This window comes from Colobus angolensis, unplaced genomic scaffold (genome assembly GCF_000951035.1).
Source record: "Colobus angolensis palliatus isolate OR3802 unplaced genomic scaffold, Cang.pa_1.0 Scaffold166, whole genome shotgun sequence".
Taxonomy (NCBI): domain Eukaryota; kingdom Metazoa; phylum Chordata; class Mammalia; order Primates; family Cercopithecidae; genus Colobus; species Colobus angolensis.
Window position 1 is genome coordinate 4,985,891 of NW_012114777.1, and position 20,140 is coordinate 5,006,030.

Genomic DNA, 20,140 nt, shown 5'->3' on the forward strand with positions numbered 1-20,140 from the left:
CCTTCAGACTCTTAACCTGTTTTTCTAGGAAGACTCTTCTGGGTCTCCGGTGGTGGAAGCCATTCTGTTACACCGCTGTATTTGCTTAGGAAATACCATATTCCTATGCAAGCTTGACAGTGAAACGAGTGGAAGAAGCAGTCTTCACCTGTGTAACAACTTCCTCAAAAGAGCTTCATGCAAAGGCACGATTTCACAGGGCTCCTGCAAAGCTTGCTTTGTTTCCCCCATTTCTTGGGCATGTCGGACATGCCAAACCTAGATAAACGATTTGAAGGAATTGAGGTCATTTTTTAGGATCTTGACCAACAAGATTTCTTTTTGTAGAGTAATGTAACATTGGGCAATGCCTAAGGAGTAATGGAGCCTCAGTTTCCTTAGTTATTCCTGCCCTCTTCCTTTCACCTGTTTGCACTTTGCATATGAGGAGATAATTAGTAGTCAATTGATTAGAGAGCAATTTCAATATTTTTCAATATACTTAATATAAAGCAATAAAGCAGGCGGCTGAAATAACAAACAACGGAAGTTTACAGAGTGCGGTTTGATCAGAGATGCTCACTTTATTTTAATCAGAACGACTGGCCTTAATTTCATTTTTTAAGTTGTTAACACTAAAACTCTTTAGAAGAGTTCCCTAATTTGAAGAAAAATCCAGCCGGCTGCTTTCTTGGGCGCACTGGTCAACCCTGGCGATTTCACCTGCGGAAGCACTGAAACCGGCCACTCCCCGCAGGGAGGCCAGGGAAGCTGGGCATGTGTCCCCACTGCCCAGCCCCAGACCTCCTCCGCCCTCTTCTCCCCCACGCGGAAGAGAACGCGGTGCTGGGCCCAGGAGGGCAGGTCGGGCCTCCAGAGCTGGGGCAGGGGCGGCTGGCCTGACGGAGTGGCCATGGTTCCTGAGCTAGCAGGGACTCGGCAGGTGAGCGCACCCTGCACCTTTGCGCCCAAGGCGCGGCCATCTCCGCTCATCCAGGCCGCACCCCGGCGCTGCTTTTTTCCGTCCCGACCTAGGCACCGCGGGTTCTACTGACCCCGCCAACTAGGGGAATCCGTGACGGACCCCGAGGCTTGAGGGGTGGGGGCGGCGGGAGACAGAGCCCAGGGAGAGCCGCCGGGGCGACGCGGCGGGTACCCTACTGGGTCCTCCCAGGGACGGCGACCAGTGAGCGAGCCTAGGGTCCGGGTCCAAGGCAGGCGTTGCTTAGGGAGCCCTGAGACCCCCTGAGTCCGAGATTGGTGTCCGCCTGGGCAGGCTGCGCGGACTTCCGAGGGTCCCGCGCGCTGGGACACGCCCTCATCCTGGGGGACGACCTGGTGGCCCCAGGCACCGCCTCCCGTTCCCGCCCCGCGCCCCGCAGCGCTTAGGCTTGGGCACACTGGGGGCCGAGTTTCAGTGCAGCTCCAGCCGACCCCCGGAACGCAGACAAGAGCAGGCACGCGGTGAGGACTGCGGCCGGCCGCGGAGCCGCGCTCTGGTCCAGCTGGCCATCTCTTGGGCTGCGCACCCTCCGGAACTGCGTCAGGATCCTCCACAAGCCTCCCACTCTCTTCTGCCGGTTTGCGAACATGTGGCCCCTCAAGCCCGGCGCCCCGCTGCCCGCACTCCTCCTGCTGGCGCTGGCTTTGTCCCCGCCTGGAGCCCACGGGAGGCCGCGGGGGCGCAGGGGAGCGTACCTCACCGGTGAGGAGCCCAAGCCATTACTTTTCCTCCCCGCGGCCGGGGCCGGCCGGACTCCCAGCGGCTCCCGGAGCGCAGGTACGATGTCCCCGCCCCGCCCCATCCTTTGTCCTGCGCCTGGGGCTCCGTGGATTCCCCTAGTTGCTGGGCGAGGCACTCGCTTTGGGAAGCTTGAGATTAGTACAGCAGAGAACAGAGCATCTCTACAGATTCCCAGCTCTCAGAAAGAGGTCGTAAGCGTATTAGATTTACCACGGTTGAGAGTTCAGTAAAGAAATCCGGTTGGCAATGGGACCAGCCTTCTATGTCCCCTCCTAGGTGTGGGAGGCCTTTTTGGAAATAAACTGGTAAAGCAGCCCAAAGAGATGAGTTTCAGTCCCACCGGCCTAGGGGTGGTGGACAGGTTAGGTCCCTGTCAGCGCCTCATTTCTGGGTCTTCCGGGGTTTTGAGAATTAACTAAGATTGCTGTCCGTAGACACCTGACGGTGCCAGGAATGCCCAGTTCCCTTCCCCTTCACGCTGGCCGCAGCGAGTGGCTGAGGATGCGCCAATTTCAGCAGGCGGCAGCTTATGTTACTGGAACCTTTCCTAGATCATTTTAAAAGGGCCCAAGACGCAGACGGCTGCTCCCAAATCAACTTTGGACAAGTCAGGTTCCTGCTACTTTGATGCCCAAGGGGAGTGGAAGGAATGAGGGAGGAAAAAGTCACGCTCTAGAGAGTCATGAGACACCCACAGGCAGAGAAGAGGTCGTGTGAATGCAGGGAAAACGGAAAAGGCCCTGGAAAAGGAGGTCCGAGGGGGCGGCCTAGCATTTGAGGCAGCGCTGAAGGCAGGAGGGCAGGACACGCAGGGAAGGAAGATGAGGACAGAAGCGAGAAGCTCCTCACACGTTTCTGTTCACACCCAGCAACAGTAAAGCAACGTGAGGCTGCCGGCGAGGCTGGGACAGAAGGGCCCCTCTGCAGGGACATTTGGTGGCCTCCACCAGGCTTGGGAAGAGGAGTGGGCCTAGGGTGGCCTGGGGATGCCCCGCAGCTAGTGCCTGGCCGTGGGAGCACAGCTCCTGATCTCTTCTCCTCAGGCTTCATGGCTAAGAAAGCAAACAATGGCTTCTTAGTATCATTTTTTTCCACAGTAGTTGTGATATAAATATATACTTATTCAATCCACAAACTTTCTTCGAGTTCCTGTCTGTCACCATGCAGAGGGCGGAGGCCACCCAGAGGAGCAGACAGCAGTGTCTGCGCTCTCCTGCACACTTGGGTGTGGAGGGAGGGCCTGGTGCACACCTGCACTGAGTGAGCAGGGTGTCCTGCTCCGGGGAGGGGATGGAGAAGATGGGAAGCTGAGGTGGGCTGCCCAGCTGGTGTGTGGGCAACCCGGGCAGAGCCTCTCAGTCCAGCCGGCCACTGGGGAGCCCTCAGGAGGGGGAGGGCACAGGGTCAGTGTCCGCAGCACGGCCATGCAGCAATGGTGCACACGGATCATGCACTTTAACTTAAAATTATTGGTAGCCTGAAATATTTATCTCACAGAATAAAATGTGACTTTGGAATGTGAAAAGTCTGGGAGAAAGGCTCTCAAAGTACAGAAACATCGAGGGCACACATTCATTCAGACCTGTTGAATTCAACAGATCTTTTCTCTTTGATTCAGACAGTGAAGACTTACTGAAGTGAGTTACGAGGGATAAAACAATATTTTATTTATTTATTTATTTTGAGATGGAGTTTCGCTCTTGTCACCCAGGCTGGAGTGCAGTGGCGTGATCTCGGCTCACTATAACCTCTGCCTCCCAGGTGAAAGCCATTCTCCTGCCTCAGCCTCCCAAGTATTACAGGTGGACCACCACGCCCGGCTAATTTTTATTTTTATTTTTTTGTAGTTTTAGTAGAGAAGGGATTTCACGATGTTGCGCTAGGCTGGTCTCGAACTCCTGACCTCAGGTGATCTGCCCGCCTCAACCTCCCAAAGTGCTGGAATTACAGGCATGAGCCACTGTGCCTGGCCAAAAATATTTTATTAAAAGTTAAAAGTGGCAACCATCTGAAGTTTTAAACAACAATATAGTCAGACAGAAAGTGCCCTGTGGGCACCCTCAAAGACATTGCTTTCTGTGACTGTAGTTGTTTAATTTTTTGATTGCTATACTACATTCACAAGGGGAGAAAAGCGTGGCTCATAACATCCGCATCTGAGTCTGTGAATGGAGTACTTGCACGTGGATCAGGGACAAACAAGGACATGAGAATATAGAGGACAAGGGCCTATCTGGATGTTCTCAAGGGGCGCACTCAGCAGGTGGCAGGGGTTATCGTTCATTCAGGAGGAAAATGTCTCGCAGGTCCGGGAGATCAAGGACTCTCATCCCTGTCAGATGTGCCTGGAATGACGGCTCCATATTTCTGTAGTGGCATAATATGCACCATCGCCCAGACCTAACGTACCTGTTCTAGGTTCAGAAATCTTCGCTGCCCCTGCAGTTGCGCTGTCTGCTTTTTTCTGTAGGCCTGGCAACTTCCCTAAGTGCAGATGTGAGCTGGAGGTGGGGGGATCATTTCCAGGGAGGGGGAGTAGTAACTAGGAAACCTTGAGGGAGGAGGGGCCAGACAGCATGCCATGAGGATTGCAGAGAGTGGGGGACTGGAGGAGATGTGTTAGGTTCCCAGGAACACTCCTGATTCACCATCCTTGGTCCTCCTTCGTTCTCACAGCCCACTTGTTCATGCATGTATCCGTCCTGTCATTTAGCCATTTAACACACAGCTGAGGTCTCTGCGATGTGCAACATTGTTGACAGTTGTGCTTGAGGAGCACAATTCAGTTCGTAATTCCTGCCTCCGATGTCTCTCGAATCTGGGTCTTCCTTCTTAGTGTCCTTCTCACCACTCTAGTTCAGACCCTCTTGAAGCTTTATGGTGACCTTCTAGATCATCTCCAACTCTATTAGTGCCCCTGACAGTGTGTCCTATTGGGATAAGAATTCCCAGTAACCTTCACTCCTGCTGTCTCATTCCTGTTCCTTCCTCCCTTTGTCTTTGGTCACTGTGCCACCAGCAGAATGGCACAAACAAGGGACCATACCTCAAACTCTGCCAAAGGAAAGAAACATCAGAGCACTCACCCACTGAAAGAAAAACAGAGTCAGAAGGCTGAGAACAGGGCCGTGGCGGGAGTAGAGAGGAGGTTCAGAGTTTTTGACAGAAAGGAAATTGGCTTGAGGTGTGAGAGGTAGCAGTGTAAGAGGACTGTTAGTAAGTATTGATGTATATTATGTTTCCTTTGCTACCTCTGCCTTTTCAAGGTATTTCATGTTTACCTTATTTCTACAGGCTTTCTGGGGTCAGATTTGTGTTGTTGTGGTTGCTGTTGCTGTTTTAATATAAAACCTCACTGACGTGGAGCTTAAGGAGAGCATATGAAGGAGTTTTGATGAGGTTATGCTAAACAATGGCAAATGAATGTGCTTAATAAGTAGCATGGGGCTGGTCTCTTCCCGGTCATAAATCTGCTGTGGCTTCTCTTGATTTTCCAAGAAGGTCCTAGCTTCCTTGGAAAGAAAGGCAGATATATACATTCTATATATATATATATAGTAGAGACAGGGTTTTGCCATGTTGGCCAGGCTTGTCTTGAACTCCTGACCTCAAGTGATCCACCTGCCTCGGCCTCCCAAAGTGCTGGGATTACAGGAGTGAGCCACTGCATCAGGCCCCATTATGAACATTTTATACTTCTCTTTTTTTTTTTTTTGAGACAGTCTCACTCTGGTTGCCCAGGCTGGAGTGAAATGGTTCGATCTCAGCTCACTACAGCCTCAACTTCCCACCTTAGCCTCACAAGTAGCTGGGACTACAGGCACATGCCACCACACCCAGTAATTTTTTGTGTGTTTTTAGTAGAGATGGGTTTTGCTACATTGCCCAGGCTGGTCTCAAACTCCCGACCTCAAGTGATCTGCAGTCCTTGGCCTTCCAGAGTGCTAGAATTACAGGCGTGAGCTACCACCACGGCCAACATTTTATACTTCTGTTAATATTTTACAATCTGAATATATGAGTCTTCAACTTTGCTTAACTTCTACAGAATGCATAATTACTATTCATCTTATGTATGTGTCTACTCACACTTGGTAGGCTCTGTTTTCTCTGTAAACATAAGGCAAATTATATAAGCCAACTGTTAAAAAAAAGTCTTATCTTTATTACGCAATGGTTACATGTGAGAAAACAGGAAAACAAAAGACCAAAAAATTGAAACCCCAAAAGGTGATTATTTCTGGCTGATAGTTTTGCAAAAGGTTTATTGACAGTATCAGATTGGCTATTGATCATTTCCATGAGACAGAAAGCACTGGTTCCAGGCTTGCTGTGGAATTGGGAAGGAGTGGATCTCTGAGTTCCAGGTGCCTTGTCTGCGCCACAGGGAAGACCCCATCATGAGGCTTCTCGTGAAGATGTAACAACAGGGGAGATATGTGGAGCACCTGACCAGGCTTCTGGCCTAGGAGCTGCAAGCAGGCAGCTTCTTACTCTCTCCAAGCACCACCTAGGCATCAGCCATGGTGAACCTGAAAAGATGGATATCATCATGACTGCCTCAGAGCTTGGTTGTATTTGTTTATAGGAGATTTTCTATCACCAGCAGATATGCCTGATGCTAAGAAAGGAAAAACAACAAGTTACACGTTGGGTTTGGAATACTATCTGTTTGTGTATCTTTGTCTTATAACTATCTTTTGTGATTTCTAACAGATTTGAAAACAAGGTCTGTAATAGATTTAAAAACAAAGTAGGGCAGGGGTCATACTCTGAACTTTAAGTCAAAAGAATAAAAATTAATTACTACATTAAAGAATTACTCATTACTACTGTATTAATTGATGAACTGTTAAAATAGCCACACCTTAAAGAATTCTTTATAGATACAGCAAAAATAAAAGATACTTCACAAGAAAGAAAGGAAATGTAACACATAGGTTAGGTTATGTGGACAATGAGCAATAAACTTGCTCATCTCATTTGTTGATGAATTAAATTTTGGTTCAGTTGTATTATGTATCATTCCTGTTGAGAGCTTTATCCATCCAGTCTTCTAAACCCACATATATTCCATTCTTAGGAAAAATATTTCTTATGACTGCTTATTCTATTTTACTATCTAATCCAATATTTTACATTACTTTGGTAAAATCTTTAACGTATGGTAATCAGGTAGTAATTACACATTTCAAAAACATTCACAATAAGGTATTTTGAAATACACTGCAAAACTCTTGCTGCATAAAGAATTTCATTGCCTCATCTAGGAAACAACATGCTGTATTTAGAAAAAGTTAGTTTAAAATTGTTATGGAAGATTAGAAGGAGACATAAAAGCTTTCTTGTAGCCAATTTTTGCATCATTTCCAGCGTATATAAAGTATATATGACTAGATCACCATTCCATGCAGGATCTACCACCAAGCTTGTTTTAAAATATACCTGGGAATTGTTTTAATCAGAGATATTGTGACACAGACGCCTGGAAATGACTATCACGAAGGAAGAAGTTTGTCTTCACGTGTCCCTAAAGACAGGAGCACAGCAAACCATACAAGTCTACGGGGGAAGCACCAGGGCGGGTCATGAGGAAGGAGGAATGGGGAAAAAGTGGGCAAGAGGTTGTACTGTGATTTCCCCAGGAAAGCCAAGGCACGGCAGGGTAAGCGGGCTTAGGATTGGCTGGTTTGAATGATTTCAGTGGGCTCTTGCACTAAGGGCTGCCGCTAGTCATCCGGTGCCTGGACCTGGAGTGATTAGGGTGGAGGAATGTTGGCTCAGAGTTAGAGAGCCCAGTAGAAGAAGTGGTGAAGGTGTGGGTTTTGCATTGGCTACTTTGTAAATGAAAGGTGAGCTTGCACTGTTTCTTTACCTTGTCCTTTAAATTTATATATGAATTATCTGCTGACTATCTCAGCTACAGAATCTCGATCTTGACCCTTTCCTACCTAAACCTGTGTCCTGTCTCTGTGAGTTTACTCTCTCTAGGAATAGCTACCCTGGGAGGGGTATTCTCTCCAGGGTCAGCAAGGCCCCAAGATGTCAAAGCACTGGAAATACAGAAAATAAAAATTCATGGTTAATACAGCTCACAGGGCAAAATCCGATATCCTCTGCCAGCTTCATCTGTGTTCCAGCCCTCCATCACCTCTTCCTGCCCATGATCCCACTTGGACTCCAGTTGACTCCAGTGGGCATTTGTCGGCCTTTATCTTACTTGGCCTGCTGAATGCTTTGCTGCAGTTGACTCGTCTCTTCCTCTTTAAATGATTCCTGATTCCACAGTTATTCTTGCTTTGTTCTCTTCTTCTCTGACCATTCCTTCTTTCTCTCTCCAAACATCTCTTCTTCAGCCTTTAAGTGTTTGTGTACCCCAAGGTTCCATGCTTATCAATGGATTTTTCACAAAATCCATGAAGATTCCAAAAATCTTCTTCCTTTTTCTTTACCTTGTCCTTTAAATTTGTATATTCATTATCTGCTGAATATCTCAGCTACAGAATCTCAAACTTGACCCTTTTCTACCTAAACCTGTGTTCTGCCTTCAAACCTGCTCTCTGTCCTTTATTTCTGGTCAAAGTAAAGGCAAGTTTTTTATTGTTAGAGAATGTGTTTCTAGGGTGGTTAATTTATTGCTGGATTAACAGCCCTCTGGAGTTTCCCAGTCGCTTAGTTTGTTGATAAGTCTTCTCATTGCCTAATCCAAGAACATTATTAGGGCTAGATCCTGTGTTTTCTGCAAGTACTAATCTACTGTCATTTGGTTGTCATTCCTAATAACTGATTACACATAAAAATCTTATCACTTTGCGAAATGTGGTACATCTATTTGTTTTTGAAATGTTTTAGCATTTTTTCCTTTTTTTTTTTGGTGACAGAGCTTCACTCTTGTTGCCCAGGCTGGAGTGCAATGGTGCGATCTCGGCTCACCACAACCTCCACCTCCCAGGTTCAAGTGATTCCCCTGCCTCAGCGTCCCGAGTAGCTGGGATTACTGGCATGTGCCACCATGCCCACCTAATTTTTGTATTTTTAGTGGAGACGGGGTTTCTCCATGTTGGTCAGGCTGGTTTTGAACTCCTGACCTCAGGTCATCTGCCCACCTTGGCCTCCCAAAGTGCTGGGATTATAGGCATGAGCCACCCCACCCGGCCCTGTTTTAGCATTTTTATAAGAATCTCGTTTATCTTTTTAAGTGTCTATGGAAATGATCATTTTAAATCTGGAAGAGTGATTAACTAGATTAAACTAGAAACTGAATAAATCGTTTTCATGAGATCAGTCTTCAGATGAAATTGCTAAAAATTCATTAAACATGAATTGTTCTGTGGTTTACAACAAGAAAATAGTCTCCTTTATAACATGACTTTGTATTTTTTCAAGTTTTCTGGGCTCATTTAATATTCTGTCCTTTTGTGAATATGCAATCTAATGGTAGAATTTTATCATAATATTGCATAATATAAGAGGACTTCAAAGGGACTTTAGAGATTATTTAGTTTGTCTACCTGAATTTATTAAAAAAAACCCAAGGCGTGTTTGGAGGTCTGGCTGGACATAGAACTTTACTTTTGCTGAGAAAGCAAAGCGTGACAGTCCAGTCCTAAGAAAGGACAGAGGACACGGTTGACTATAGAGTTTGATTCGATATGACTATGTGTTTGAAGTCAGATCATTTAAAATAAATTTTAGGCAGTTCTTATAATCAGTGAAATGTTACAGATCCTGCATCTTCCAATTTTTTTTTTTTTTTAGAGATGGAGTGTCACTCTGTGGGCAGTGGCACGATCAGAGCTCACTGCAGCTTCTAACTCCTGAGCTCAAGGGATCTTTCTGCCTCAGCCTCCCAAGTAGCTTGGACCACAGTCATGCACCACCATGCTCAGCTAATTTTAAAAGTTTTTGTAGAGATAGAGTCTCACTATGTTGTACAGGCTGGTCTCGAACTTCTGGCTTCAAGTGATTTTTCCACCTTGGCCTCCCAAAGTGTTGGGATGACATTGCACCCAGCTCCCAAAACATATCCTATTAAGCACCATAGTCCAATTTTAGAAATAATTTAAACACCAGATGTATAAAAATCAAGGTGCTCACTTACACCATACACATTTTTCCTTGCTCTGTCAGCTTTGAGGGACTAGAAGCAACCACACTCTAGTCACCAGGAGCGCATCAAATGCCCTCATCTTGGTTTCTAATGCCATTCTCCAGTAAAAGAACCAGAGTTCATTGGGGAAATCCCTAAAACCAAGACTAGGACGGAAAATAATAAGAAATGAGCCTAGAGTATCTGGTAATGCCAGAAAGTTTTTAAAAGTGATAAAAAATACAAAGCAATAAAAATAACAACAGAAACTTACCAATGACAGAGTCAAAGGAACACAGGAGCCAACTAAAACATTTTGTAATGGCCAGAGCCAGAACCATCTGAGATACAAAATAAAGAAAGTAGTATTAGATTATAACACAAAATATAAATTATTCATCAGTCATTGCTTGTGTAAATAAATGATTGAGTAAATAAATAACTGGAGGAGAAGAGACAAACCTCTCATGCAGAAGAATTCTAAATAATGCATGTAGATACTATGTCCTCAAAGAAGGGACGCATAACTCCCCTGTCCTCAAGTGTGGGCTGAGCATAGTGACCTCCTTCTGAGAAGTACAGTGTGGGGCAGGGGGACGGCGGCGGGGAAGGAGTAGCTTTGCAGTAAGAGTCCTGACACACAGGGACTCAGCCAGGAGGTCAAGGTCAACATCAGCAAAAGTAAATTATGCTAAAAGTGGGCACTCTTCACAGGATGTGATGAAAATGGCATTTTCCCTTGGTGGTCTTCCTCCCTAAAACCCATAATCTCAGTTTAATTACAAGAAAAATATCAGGCAAATCTCAAATGTGGGACATTCTATAACATACCTGACCAAGACTCCTCCAAATGCTCAAAGTTATCAAAACAGGGAAATTTTGAGAGACTGTCACAGCCAAGAGGCGCTTAAGGAGACATAATGACTAAGTGTAATGTGGAATCCTGGGACAAAAAAAGGACATCAAGGAAAAGTGAAGGAAATCTGAAAGGAGTGTGGACTTTAGTGAGTAAGAATGTATCAGTATTGGCTCACTAATTGCAAGAAATGTACCATACTAATGTAATGTTAATAATAGGAGACACCAGGGCAGGGCATATGGGAATGCTTTGTATTACATCATTTTTCTGTGCATCTAAAACTGCTCAATAATAAAAGACTTATTTTAAAAATTTTATCTCACTCTTGAAGGTGGCTGACATCTTCCAAAACATTGGGTTTTAGTTTTAGGATGTAAATACTGCCTTTGAAAGCTCTCTGTCACAGAAATAATAATTATAAATAAATAATAATTTATTTTTTTCAAAAACTACTTAGAAAATAAGAAAAAAAATCTAAATAACACTACTACAAAAACTTTAAGTAATATAAATAACCTGGAGTGAGTGATGTTTTAAAAATATTTCTGGTGGGGCAAAGTGGCTCACACCTGAAATCTCAACTCGTTGGGAGGCTGAGGCAGGAGGATCTCTTGAGGCCAGGCATTCAGGACCAGCTTGGGCAACAAAGTAAGACCCCTTCTCTACAAAAAGTTAAAAAAAAAAAAATGAATTAACCAGGCATGGTGGCATGCCTGTAGTCCCAGCTACTTGGGAGGCTGAGGCAGGAGGGTTGCTTAAGCCCAGCAGTTTGAAGCTGCAGTGAGCTATGATTGTACCACTGCACTCCAGCTGTGGTGACAGGGCAAGACTCTGTCTCTAAAAAAAATAAATTAAAATACGTATTTTCTATTTTCGGAAGTTTTTCAGTCAGGATATTCTTTGTAGGTGGGTCTTTACAACTTGCATTGGCTAAATGGACTAGCTGATTTCTTTCACAGGAGGTTGTAATAAAGCCTCACGTTACAGAATATATTTATTTATGTAAAAGTTATTCCCCATTGAAATTTTGTAAATAAGTCATGTTTTTTGATGTCTTGGTTAAATCATTTTAAAAAATGTTGAGCAAATTATTGTGAAAATAATTCACTTTTATAATGCAAATAATTAATTCCAATTTATTTGTTTAGTGAATTCAGATTTCATACATTAGGAGTCTAATTGTGTTCCCCTTCTTCAAAATACGTTGAGGATCTAGTTCCCCAGTGCCTCAGAGTATGGCCTTATTGGGAAATAGGGTCATTGCAGATGTAATTAATTATGATGAGGTCATACTGGAGTAGAATTGGCCCCTTTTCAGTATAACTGATGTCTTCGTAAGATGATGGCCATGGGAAGATAGAGAGACACAGGAGAACTCCATGTGACAATGAAGGCAGAGATTGGAGTGAAGCGTCGACAAGTCAAAGAATGCCAAGGATCGCCAGCAGCCACCAGAGCTGGAACAGGCAAGGAAGGATCCTTCCCTCAAAACTTCAGAGAAAGCATGGCCCTGCCCACATCTTGATTTCAGACTTCTTGCCTCCAGAACTGTGAGACAGTAAGTCTCTGTTGATATAAGCCGTCCGATTTGTAGAACTTTGTTATGGTGGCCCTAGGAAACAAATACACAGTATATGGTCTTTTCTGAAGGCAGAATCCATCTGTACTTATTCCATATGTAAAGTTTGAGAAAGTGCTTGCAACTACTCAACTCTGTCTCTGCAGCTCAAAAGCGCCACACAAAATTATACCAATGGGAGTCTATCCAACATACTGTGTTCCAGTAAAATAAAAGTCTGACTCTGTAAATCTGGGCTTGGTTTGCATGTCTAACATGCTCCCAGAAGATGCTGACACTGCTAGTCTGTAGAACGTAGCAAAAACTTAGAAGATAATAAGCAACCAATTTGAGTTTACTTTTATATCCTCTGCGTAATTTGCAGCCTAAATGGCATGTAGATCTCATTAAACCACCTGGCTAATGTGTGTGTCAAAAAGAGAGTTACACACATACATCCCTCTATTTAAATATCTTAAACTGTAATAGAAGAAGCATGATATAAAAACATGTATTTACAAATATTTATACATTTACAAGTATATACTGGTACAGATGTTATGTAACTACATAAGGAAATTCTTCTTTCCTTACACATTTTATGGCAGTTTATTTTTAAATGCTTTTAATTTAGTATTTTTATGTATTTATTTATTTTTGAGATGGAGTCTCACTCTGTCATCTAGGCTGGAGTGCAGTGGTGCGACCTGAGCTCACTGCAACCTCCGCCTCCCTGGTTCAAGCGATTATCCTGCCTCGGCCTCTCAAGTAGCTGGGATTGCATATGCCATCATGCTCGACTATTTTTGTACTTTTAATAGAGAAGGGATTTCACCATGTTGGCCAGGCTGGTCTCAAACTCCTGACCTCAAGTGATCCACCTGCTTCAGCCTCCCAAAGTGCTGAGATTACAGACGTGAGCCACCGTGCCTGGCCGATTTAGTATTTAAAAAAAAATATTTCTTGAACATATTTAAAAATCAGCTTTAATATATTTAAAAGGTTATACTAGAGTTGGCCCTTTTTCAGTACAACTGGTATTGTTAATAAGATGACAGCCATGGGAAGATACAGAGACACAGGAGAACTTCATGTGACGATGAAGGCAGGGGTTGAAGTAGCTTTTTCTACTATTATATATTTAATATAGTATAGCTTTTTCTGCTATATATTTAAAAAATTTGAATTTATCATATTGAAATTAAATTTGAATTTTTCTCCAAAAACAGTTCTCATCTATAATTCTCTCAGTACTGCTGTAATAAAGGTAATCGTTCTTATTTTTGAAATGGGAACGAGTTACACAATGATTAGATTGATTAGTAATGAGATTAGTAGTGTCTTGTCTTTAAAATAAATAACTGAAAGAACTGTACAGCAAACATTTTGATTTAAGTACCTAATGTAATGCTAGATTGAAATGTAAAGTAATGTTCCGTAGTACCTCACAAAGGACTGAGGATCAATTAACAAGGCTTATCAACAGTAAGTCATATCAGAACAAATTATCTTTATGGAAGACAGTCAAATTATATGCAGGTAGAAGCAAACAATAAACATTTTCAATTATTTTGTTTTCTGGTCGTACTGCATTTTTTTATTATTTCACATGATCATGGCTCATTTTTAAACAAGAATATAAGAATAAGAGATAAGTATGCCAATATATATATGTACATATGTATGCAAATCTGTTTCTTTAAAAGATTTTGTAAACTTACAATTGAGGAGAACAGCAGATGGCAACTGTTTTAGTAATAAAAACTAGAAACTTTTACAAATTGGATGAATGAGATAGTCATTTATTCAAATTTTTCCAAGATAATGATCATGCATTACCTAGAGACCTGTTTGATTTTAACCCTCCCAAATAATGTAATCTTTTATATAATCATAGTTATGTATCACAGAAATGAAGCATACATTTTACTTTGTTTTTTAATTGGCAAATAATGGGTACATAGTGATGTTTGAATATATATAATGTACAGTGATCTGATAGGGGTCATTAGCATATCCATCTCAAACAATTGTCATTTCTTTGTGTTGGGAGCGTTCAATATCCTCCTTCTAGCTACTTGAAATTGTATGGTGTATTATGGTTTACTGTAGTCATCCTACAGTGCTATAGAACACTAGTACTCCTTCCTCCCATCTAGTTGTCATTTGAAGCTTACATTTTATTTTATTTTTTCTTCTTTTTTTTTTTTTTTTTCTTTTGAGACGGAGTCTTACTCTTGTCGCCCAGGCTGGAGTGTGCAATCTCCGCTCACTGCAACCTCTGCCTCCCAGGTCCAAGCGATTCCCCTGCCTCAGCCTCCTGAGTAGCTGGGATTACAGGTGTGTGCCACCGTGCCTGGCTAAGTTTTTTGTATTTTTAGTGGAGATGGGGTTTCACCATGTTGACCAGGCTGGTCTCGAACTCCTGACCTCAGGCGATCTGTCCACCTCAGCTTCCCAAAGTGCCGAGATTACAGGCATAAGCCACCACATCCAGCCTGAAGTTACATTTCAGACTTGTGCTGTCCAACACCACATCCACGAGCTATGAGGCTACTGAGCACTTGTCATGTGGCTGGTCCAAACTGAGATGTGCTGAATGTGCAAAATACACCCTGGATTTTGAAAACTTAGTGCAAAAAAAGTAAAATATCTCATTAGTAATTAATATTGTTGATAACAACTTGAAATGGTAACACTTTGACTATACTCAGTTAAAATAAATTATTATTTTTTAAATTTTAATTCTAATTTTAACTTTAGAAATGAAGTCTCACTATGTTGCCCGGGCCTGTCTCAAACTCCTGGGCCCAAGCAACCCTCCAGCTTCATCCTCCCAAAGTCCTGGGATGACAGGTGTGAGCTGCTGTGACTGGCCAAATGATTAAATTAATTCACACATTTCTTTTTACTTTTTAAATGTGGCTACTAAACATTTAGAATTACATGTGTGGCTCCCATTTATTAAGATGCTACTCTCTTAGAACATTTTCCATCAGAGAGAAATCAACTAGTTTCGTTGTTTAGGGGGAGTTTTCTTTTTATTTAGTTTTCAAATTTTATTTTTTTATTTATTTATTTTGAGATGGAGTCTTGCTCTGTCACCCAGGCTGGAGTGCAGTGGTATGATCTTGACTCACTGCAACCTCCACCTCCCAGGTTCAAGTGATTCTCCTGCTTCAGCCTTCTGAGTAGCTGGGATTACTGGCACACGCTACCATGCCTGGCTAATTTTTTTGTATTTTTAATGGAGATGGGGTTTCGCTGTGTTGGTCAGGCTGGTCTCGAACTCCTGACCTCAGGTGATCCACCTGCCTCAACCTCCCAAAGTGTTGGAATTATGGGCGTGAACCACTATGCTCTGCCTAGGGTAATTTTCTTATATTCAGTTGTTTATTTAATATTTTGTGGATCAAAACTATTGGGTGCATCTAGTCACCAAATGCAAATTCATTCTCAATTTTTATTGAAGAATTAATACAGATTTATATTCAAAAAAGTTTAAAGTAATAAAAAGGGCATGTATGGAAAAGCATCTCTTCTCTCCACCCCTAGAATTCTGTTCCCTGGCACCTCCCACCATTTTAGTTTGTTTTTATACAAATAGGAGTGTGCTGCAGAGCAGGGATTGGCAAACTTTCTTTAGAAAGGGCCACACAGTCAATATTTTGGGCTTTGTGAGTGTTAGAAACAGATAATTGGTGCTGCAAAGAAAAGCATGGAGAGGAAGGATCTCTCAGCAAGGCAATCTTTACTATCTACAGAAAGGGTGCCCCTCGCAGATGGAACAATGGTGAGAGCACACCTGAACAAAGGAAAAGCAGACATATTTATCCCTTATGCATTTGGGTCGTCCTTACTGCTGTGTCCTGCATCCATTGGCTGGAGCTGGACCTCACAGTCTTAAACTGATACCCGATGTGCTAACAACCTAAAACTTCCCTAAATAGGTAAGTTCAAGGGAGAACAAAGAAGAAAAGGAAGTTGCTTACAAAAGGTTTAAGGAAGCAATAACATTTCCAAATAAGGAAGGGGCATAAGCTATGAGCTAAGACTTGCCTGGGCCTGTCCAGGCATGCAAGCCAAAGCAACTAACTGGGCCAAAGTATAAGAACTAGTAGGTGACAAGAGGCTTTGGAGTAAGGAGCTGTTATTCCTAGTGTCTATTATTTTATTTTTAAACCAAGAGGAGCTTTGAAGAGGAACTTTTTTGCTCTGTACAGTGAGCCATACTATCTCTGCAACAACTACTCAGTTCTGCCCTTGTAGTGAAAAAGCAGCCACTGGCAACCCCTAAACAAATGGATGTGGGCATGTTGCAGCAGAGTTTTATTCACAAACACAGGTGCAGGCTGGATCTGCCTCAGGAGCTGTTGTTTGCTAGCCCCTGCATAGGCCAGTGCTAGTCAATACAGTTACGGTCACGTGCCACAAAAGGACGTTTCTGTCATCTACAGACTGCATATACCATGGTGGTCCTTAGATTATAATACTGTATTTTTACTGTTCCTTTTCTATGTGTAGATATGTTTAGATTCACAGTTACAGCTGCCTGCAGTATTCAGCACAACAAGTTTTGTAGCCTAGGAGCAATAGCCTGAGTGTGCAAGAGGCTCTCCCACCAAAGTTTATGTAAGTGCACTCCATGATGCTCCCACAACGAAGGAATCACCTAATGATGCATTTCTCCAAACATACTCCCATCATTAAACAACACATGACCGTAGACCTTTTAACTTGTCTCTCTGCATCTATTCTTTGCCCTCTGTACTGTAAGCCAAAAAGTATCTGAGACAGGTCTCAATCAATTTAGAAAGTTTATTTTGTCAAGGTTAAGGATGCACCCATGACACAACCTCAGGAGGTCCTGCTGACATGTGCTCAGGGTGATTGGGGTACAGGGAGGGAGGTGGGTGGGGGGGTTCCAGGTCAGAAGTAGATAAGGGACAAAAGTTTGCATTCTTTTGAGTCCTTGATCAGCCTTCCACTGAATACACAATTTAGTGTGGCTCGGTGAATCTGCAGTTTTACATAAACAATAGGGCAGAGGAAGCAATCGTATGCATTTGTCTCAGGTGAGCCTCAGAGGGATGACTTCGAGTTCTCTCTATCCTCCATCCACAAAGAATTTTCTTGTGGACAAATCATGAGGGAGGTATGTAGCTTTTTATCTTTGTAACTATCTTATTTAGGAATTAACGGAAGGCAGGTTTGCCTGACGTAGTTCCCAGCTTGACTTTTCCCTTAGCTTAGTGATTTTGATTTTGGGGTCCTGAGATTTATTTTCCTTTCACAATACTTAGGCATAATTGTTTTTTATTATTAAAAATAGTTGATGCTGGGCTCAGTGGCTCATATCTCTAATTCCAACACTTTGAGAGGCTGAGGTGGGGGGACTGCTTGAGCCCAGGCGTTGGAGGCTGCAGTGAGTCATGATAGAACCATTGCACTCCAGCCTGGGCAACAGAGCAAGACTCTGTCTCAAAAAAACAAAGTTTGCTTATTAAAAAATGTTTAAATGGTGTATATAATTTTATTTATTTTCATTGTGTGTCTTTAGAGTGCACAGCATAATATATTGATATATGTATACAGAGTGCAGTGGTTACTGTGGTCAAACAAATCATATCCATCATCTCACAGTTACCCTTTTTTTTCGGTGGTGAGAGCTCCTGAACTCTGCTCTCTCAGCCATTGTTCCACATACAACACATCATTACTCCCTGCAGTCCTCTTCTAGATTTGCTCATCCTACCAATCTGCAGCTTTGCATCCTTTGACCAATTCTCCCCATTCCCTCCCTCCCTCAATGATCTTTTGATAATGTAGCTTAACCTTGCCTTTCCTTTGCCTAAAGCCCTTTGACTTCTCATCACCTACAGAATTAAGCACAAAGTTTGTGTACAACTTGACTCTAAAGCCCACCTGTGCCCACAGCCTTGTCTCACCCACCTCTTCTTCAGCAGCTCTGGACATTTCCGCCAATACTTGAACAGGCTGCAGTCCTCCCCATTCCCATCTCTTCTTACCTTCTTATCTCTGACTTGTTACTTCAGGTATGGACTTAAACACCACTTTTCTGTTTCAGTGAAATCAATCTGTTGTACCTTCTTGTATTCCTATATGATGTTTGTGCTTTGAAGTTAAAATTCAAGTGTATTGAAATTGTGGTTTTCTTGGCGGGCTGTACTGAGTGCAAGGGGGCGCTGATGTTTCCATTTGAGCAGTAGCAACCCTCTCGGCTTCCTATTCCTTGAACATGTGCCAGGTGCCTCTGCCAGCAAAGCCGGGGTGTACAGGGGGACAAGACCGCATCCCTTTCCTCAGGAAGCCATAATTGCGGGGAAGACAGACACACACGGTGCCATGTCATGCTAACCAGAATGTGACATCTGCTTTGATAGAAGTTGTAAAATGTGTTTTGGGGCGGAGATGAGGAGGGTAATTTACTTAAAATATGCAATGTTCTACACACCTGAGTGTCGTCCTTGTCACAGGGTCTAGAGATTAAAATTATACTCTAAAATGCTTTCAGAAATAGAATTCTTTATGAAGTCTTTGAGCATGCCTTAGCCACAGGAGGTGCTTCTCCTGTACTCAGCTCTCATTCATCTTTCAGAATGCACCACTGTAACTACCTGGCCCAGATATTGACACCACAGAAGCCAATTTGCTGTTTTTGGTTTCTGAGAAGTACAGGGGAAAAGACCTATGTTCGAGCTGGAGCATTATGGAAGAGAAGAAGAAAGGTTTATATGATGAAGTACTTTCGTTTTACTGCTGCTTTGTTTTCCTGGATTAGTTTTAATTGTTTGTAAAGTGCAGGTGTTCATTGTCAAATGGGAGGGGAGCTCCGATCTCTCTGCATTCCTGCTGCACCCACACAATCACGCCCTGAACCAGGCCCTGAACTCGCAGAAGGCTGCCCCGAAGTGGGGAGCTCCCTGCACAGGAAAGGTTTCCGATGTCCCTCAGGAGCTCATGGCATGTAAGGAACAGTTAGAATTCCTGCGTCTGCATTTTCCAAGCCTCAGTCACCACTGCCTTGTCCTGGCGCAGTCACGCTCATCACCGTGGTGGCTCAGACTCTCCTAGAGGGGGTGACAAACATTCACTTCCCTATTGTATTCTTACAATGTTGTAAGTTTAAATGTATACCTACCAACAAACCTTGAGGCTCCACTATTTTACTAAAGTTTAAGTTTTCTTTTCCTTTGAAAGAGTTGCACGTGCTCCCAATTGTTTGTATAAATTGCATTTTCTGAATGGTGTAGTTTTAGTGAGTACAAGGTAAAGCCTGAGAGACAATTTTATTTTTAAATTTTATTATATAGTAAGCGCAAAGCCTTCCAAGTGGGAGAGATCATGACCTATAGTACATTTCAGTTTGTTTGTTCTGGTTACTGGGGAGAAAGACGATTATGGGGAGGAAAAGAGGGGTTAGGAGGCCACTGCCAAGGCATGGTCACAAAAGGACGATGCCCTGAGGGAAGGAGAAAGAAGTAAGTGGGTCTGGAATAATTTGTTGGAGGTGGGATACATAAAACTAACTCATGGGTTGGGTGTAGTGGTGAGGGAAAAAGGAAGTCAGGCATAACTTCTTGAGCTGAGGCCTGATCAAGAGTGATGCCACTTCAGTCAGTCTTCAGTGGACTGAGGAACATGGGGAGAAACAGGTCTGGGCAGAGGAAAAGGAGACCTTCCACTGTGACTGTGAACTTTTGAGAGGGCTGTAAGGTACCCTTCATGCCATAGAGCAAGCGGTGAGGTAGGTGTACTGGAGTTTTGGAGCCCAGGAAATGGTCAGGGCTGGAGATATCAGTTTGGGCTCAGCTAAATAAACTGTCACAGATTCATGTGTTTAGTGCCTTATTAAGTATTTAGCATATTAAGGATTTTTTTTTTTTTTTT

The 20,140-nt window shown here is 43.2% G+C and overlaps 1 protein-coding gene across 1 annotated transcript in view; it reads left to right on the top strand.

Annotated features, from left to right (window-relative positions):
* The first annotated feature begins 1,324 nt into the window (after positions 1-1,324).
* FAM150A (family with sequence similarity 150, member A) overlaps positions 1,325-20,140 on the top strand; it is a 23,729-nt gene continuing 4,913 nt past the window's right edge. The window contains exons 1-4 of the mRNA XM_011937605.1: positions 1,325-1,759; positions 4,148-4,167; positions 5,101-5,111; positions 7,075-7,097. Of these exons, the coding sequence (XP_011792995.1) occupies positions 1,570-1,759; positions 4,148-4,167; positions 5,101-5,111; positions 7,075-7,097 (244 nt within the window). The 5' untranslated portion in view covers positions 1,325-1,569. The remainder of the gene's footprint in view (positions 1,760-4,147; positions 4,168-5,100; positions 5,112-7,074; positions 7,098-20,140) is intronic.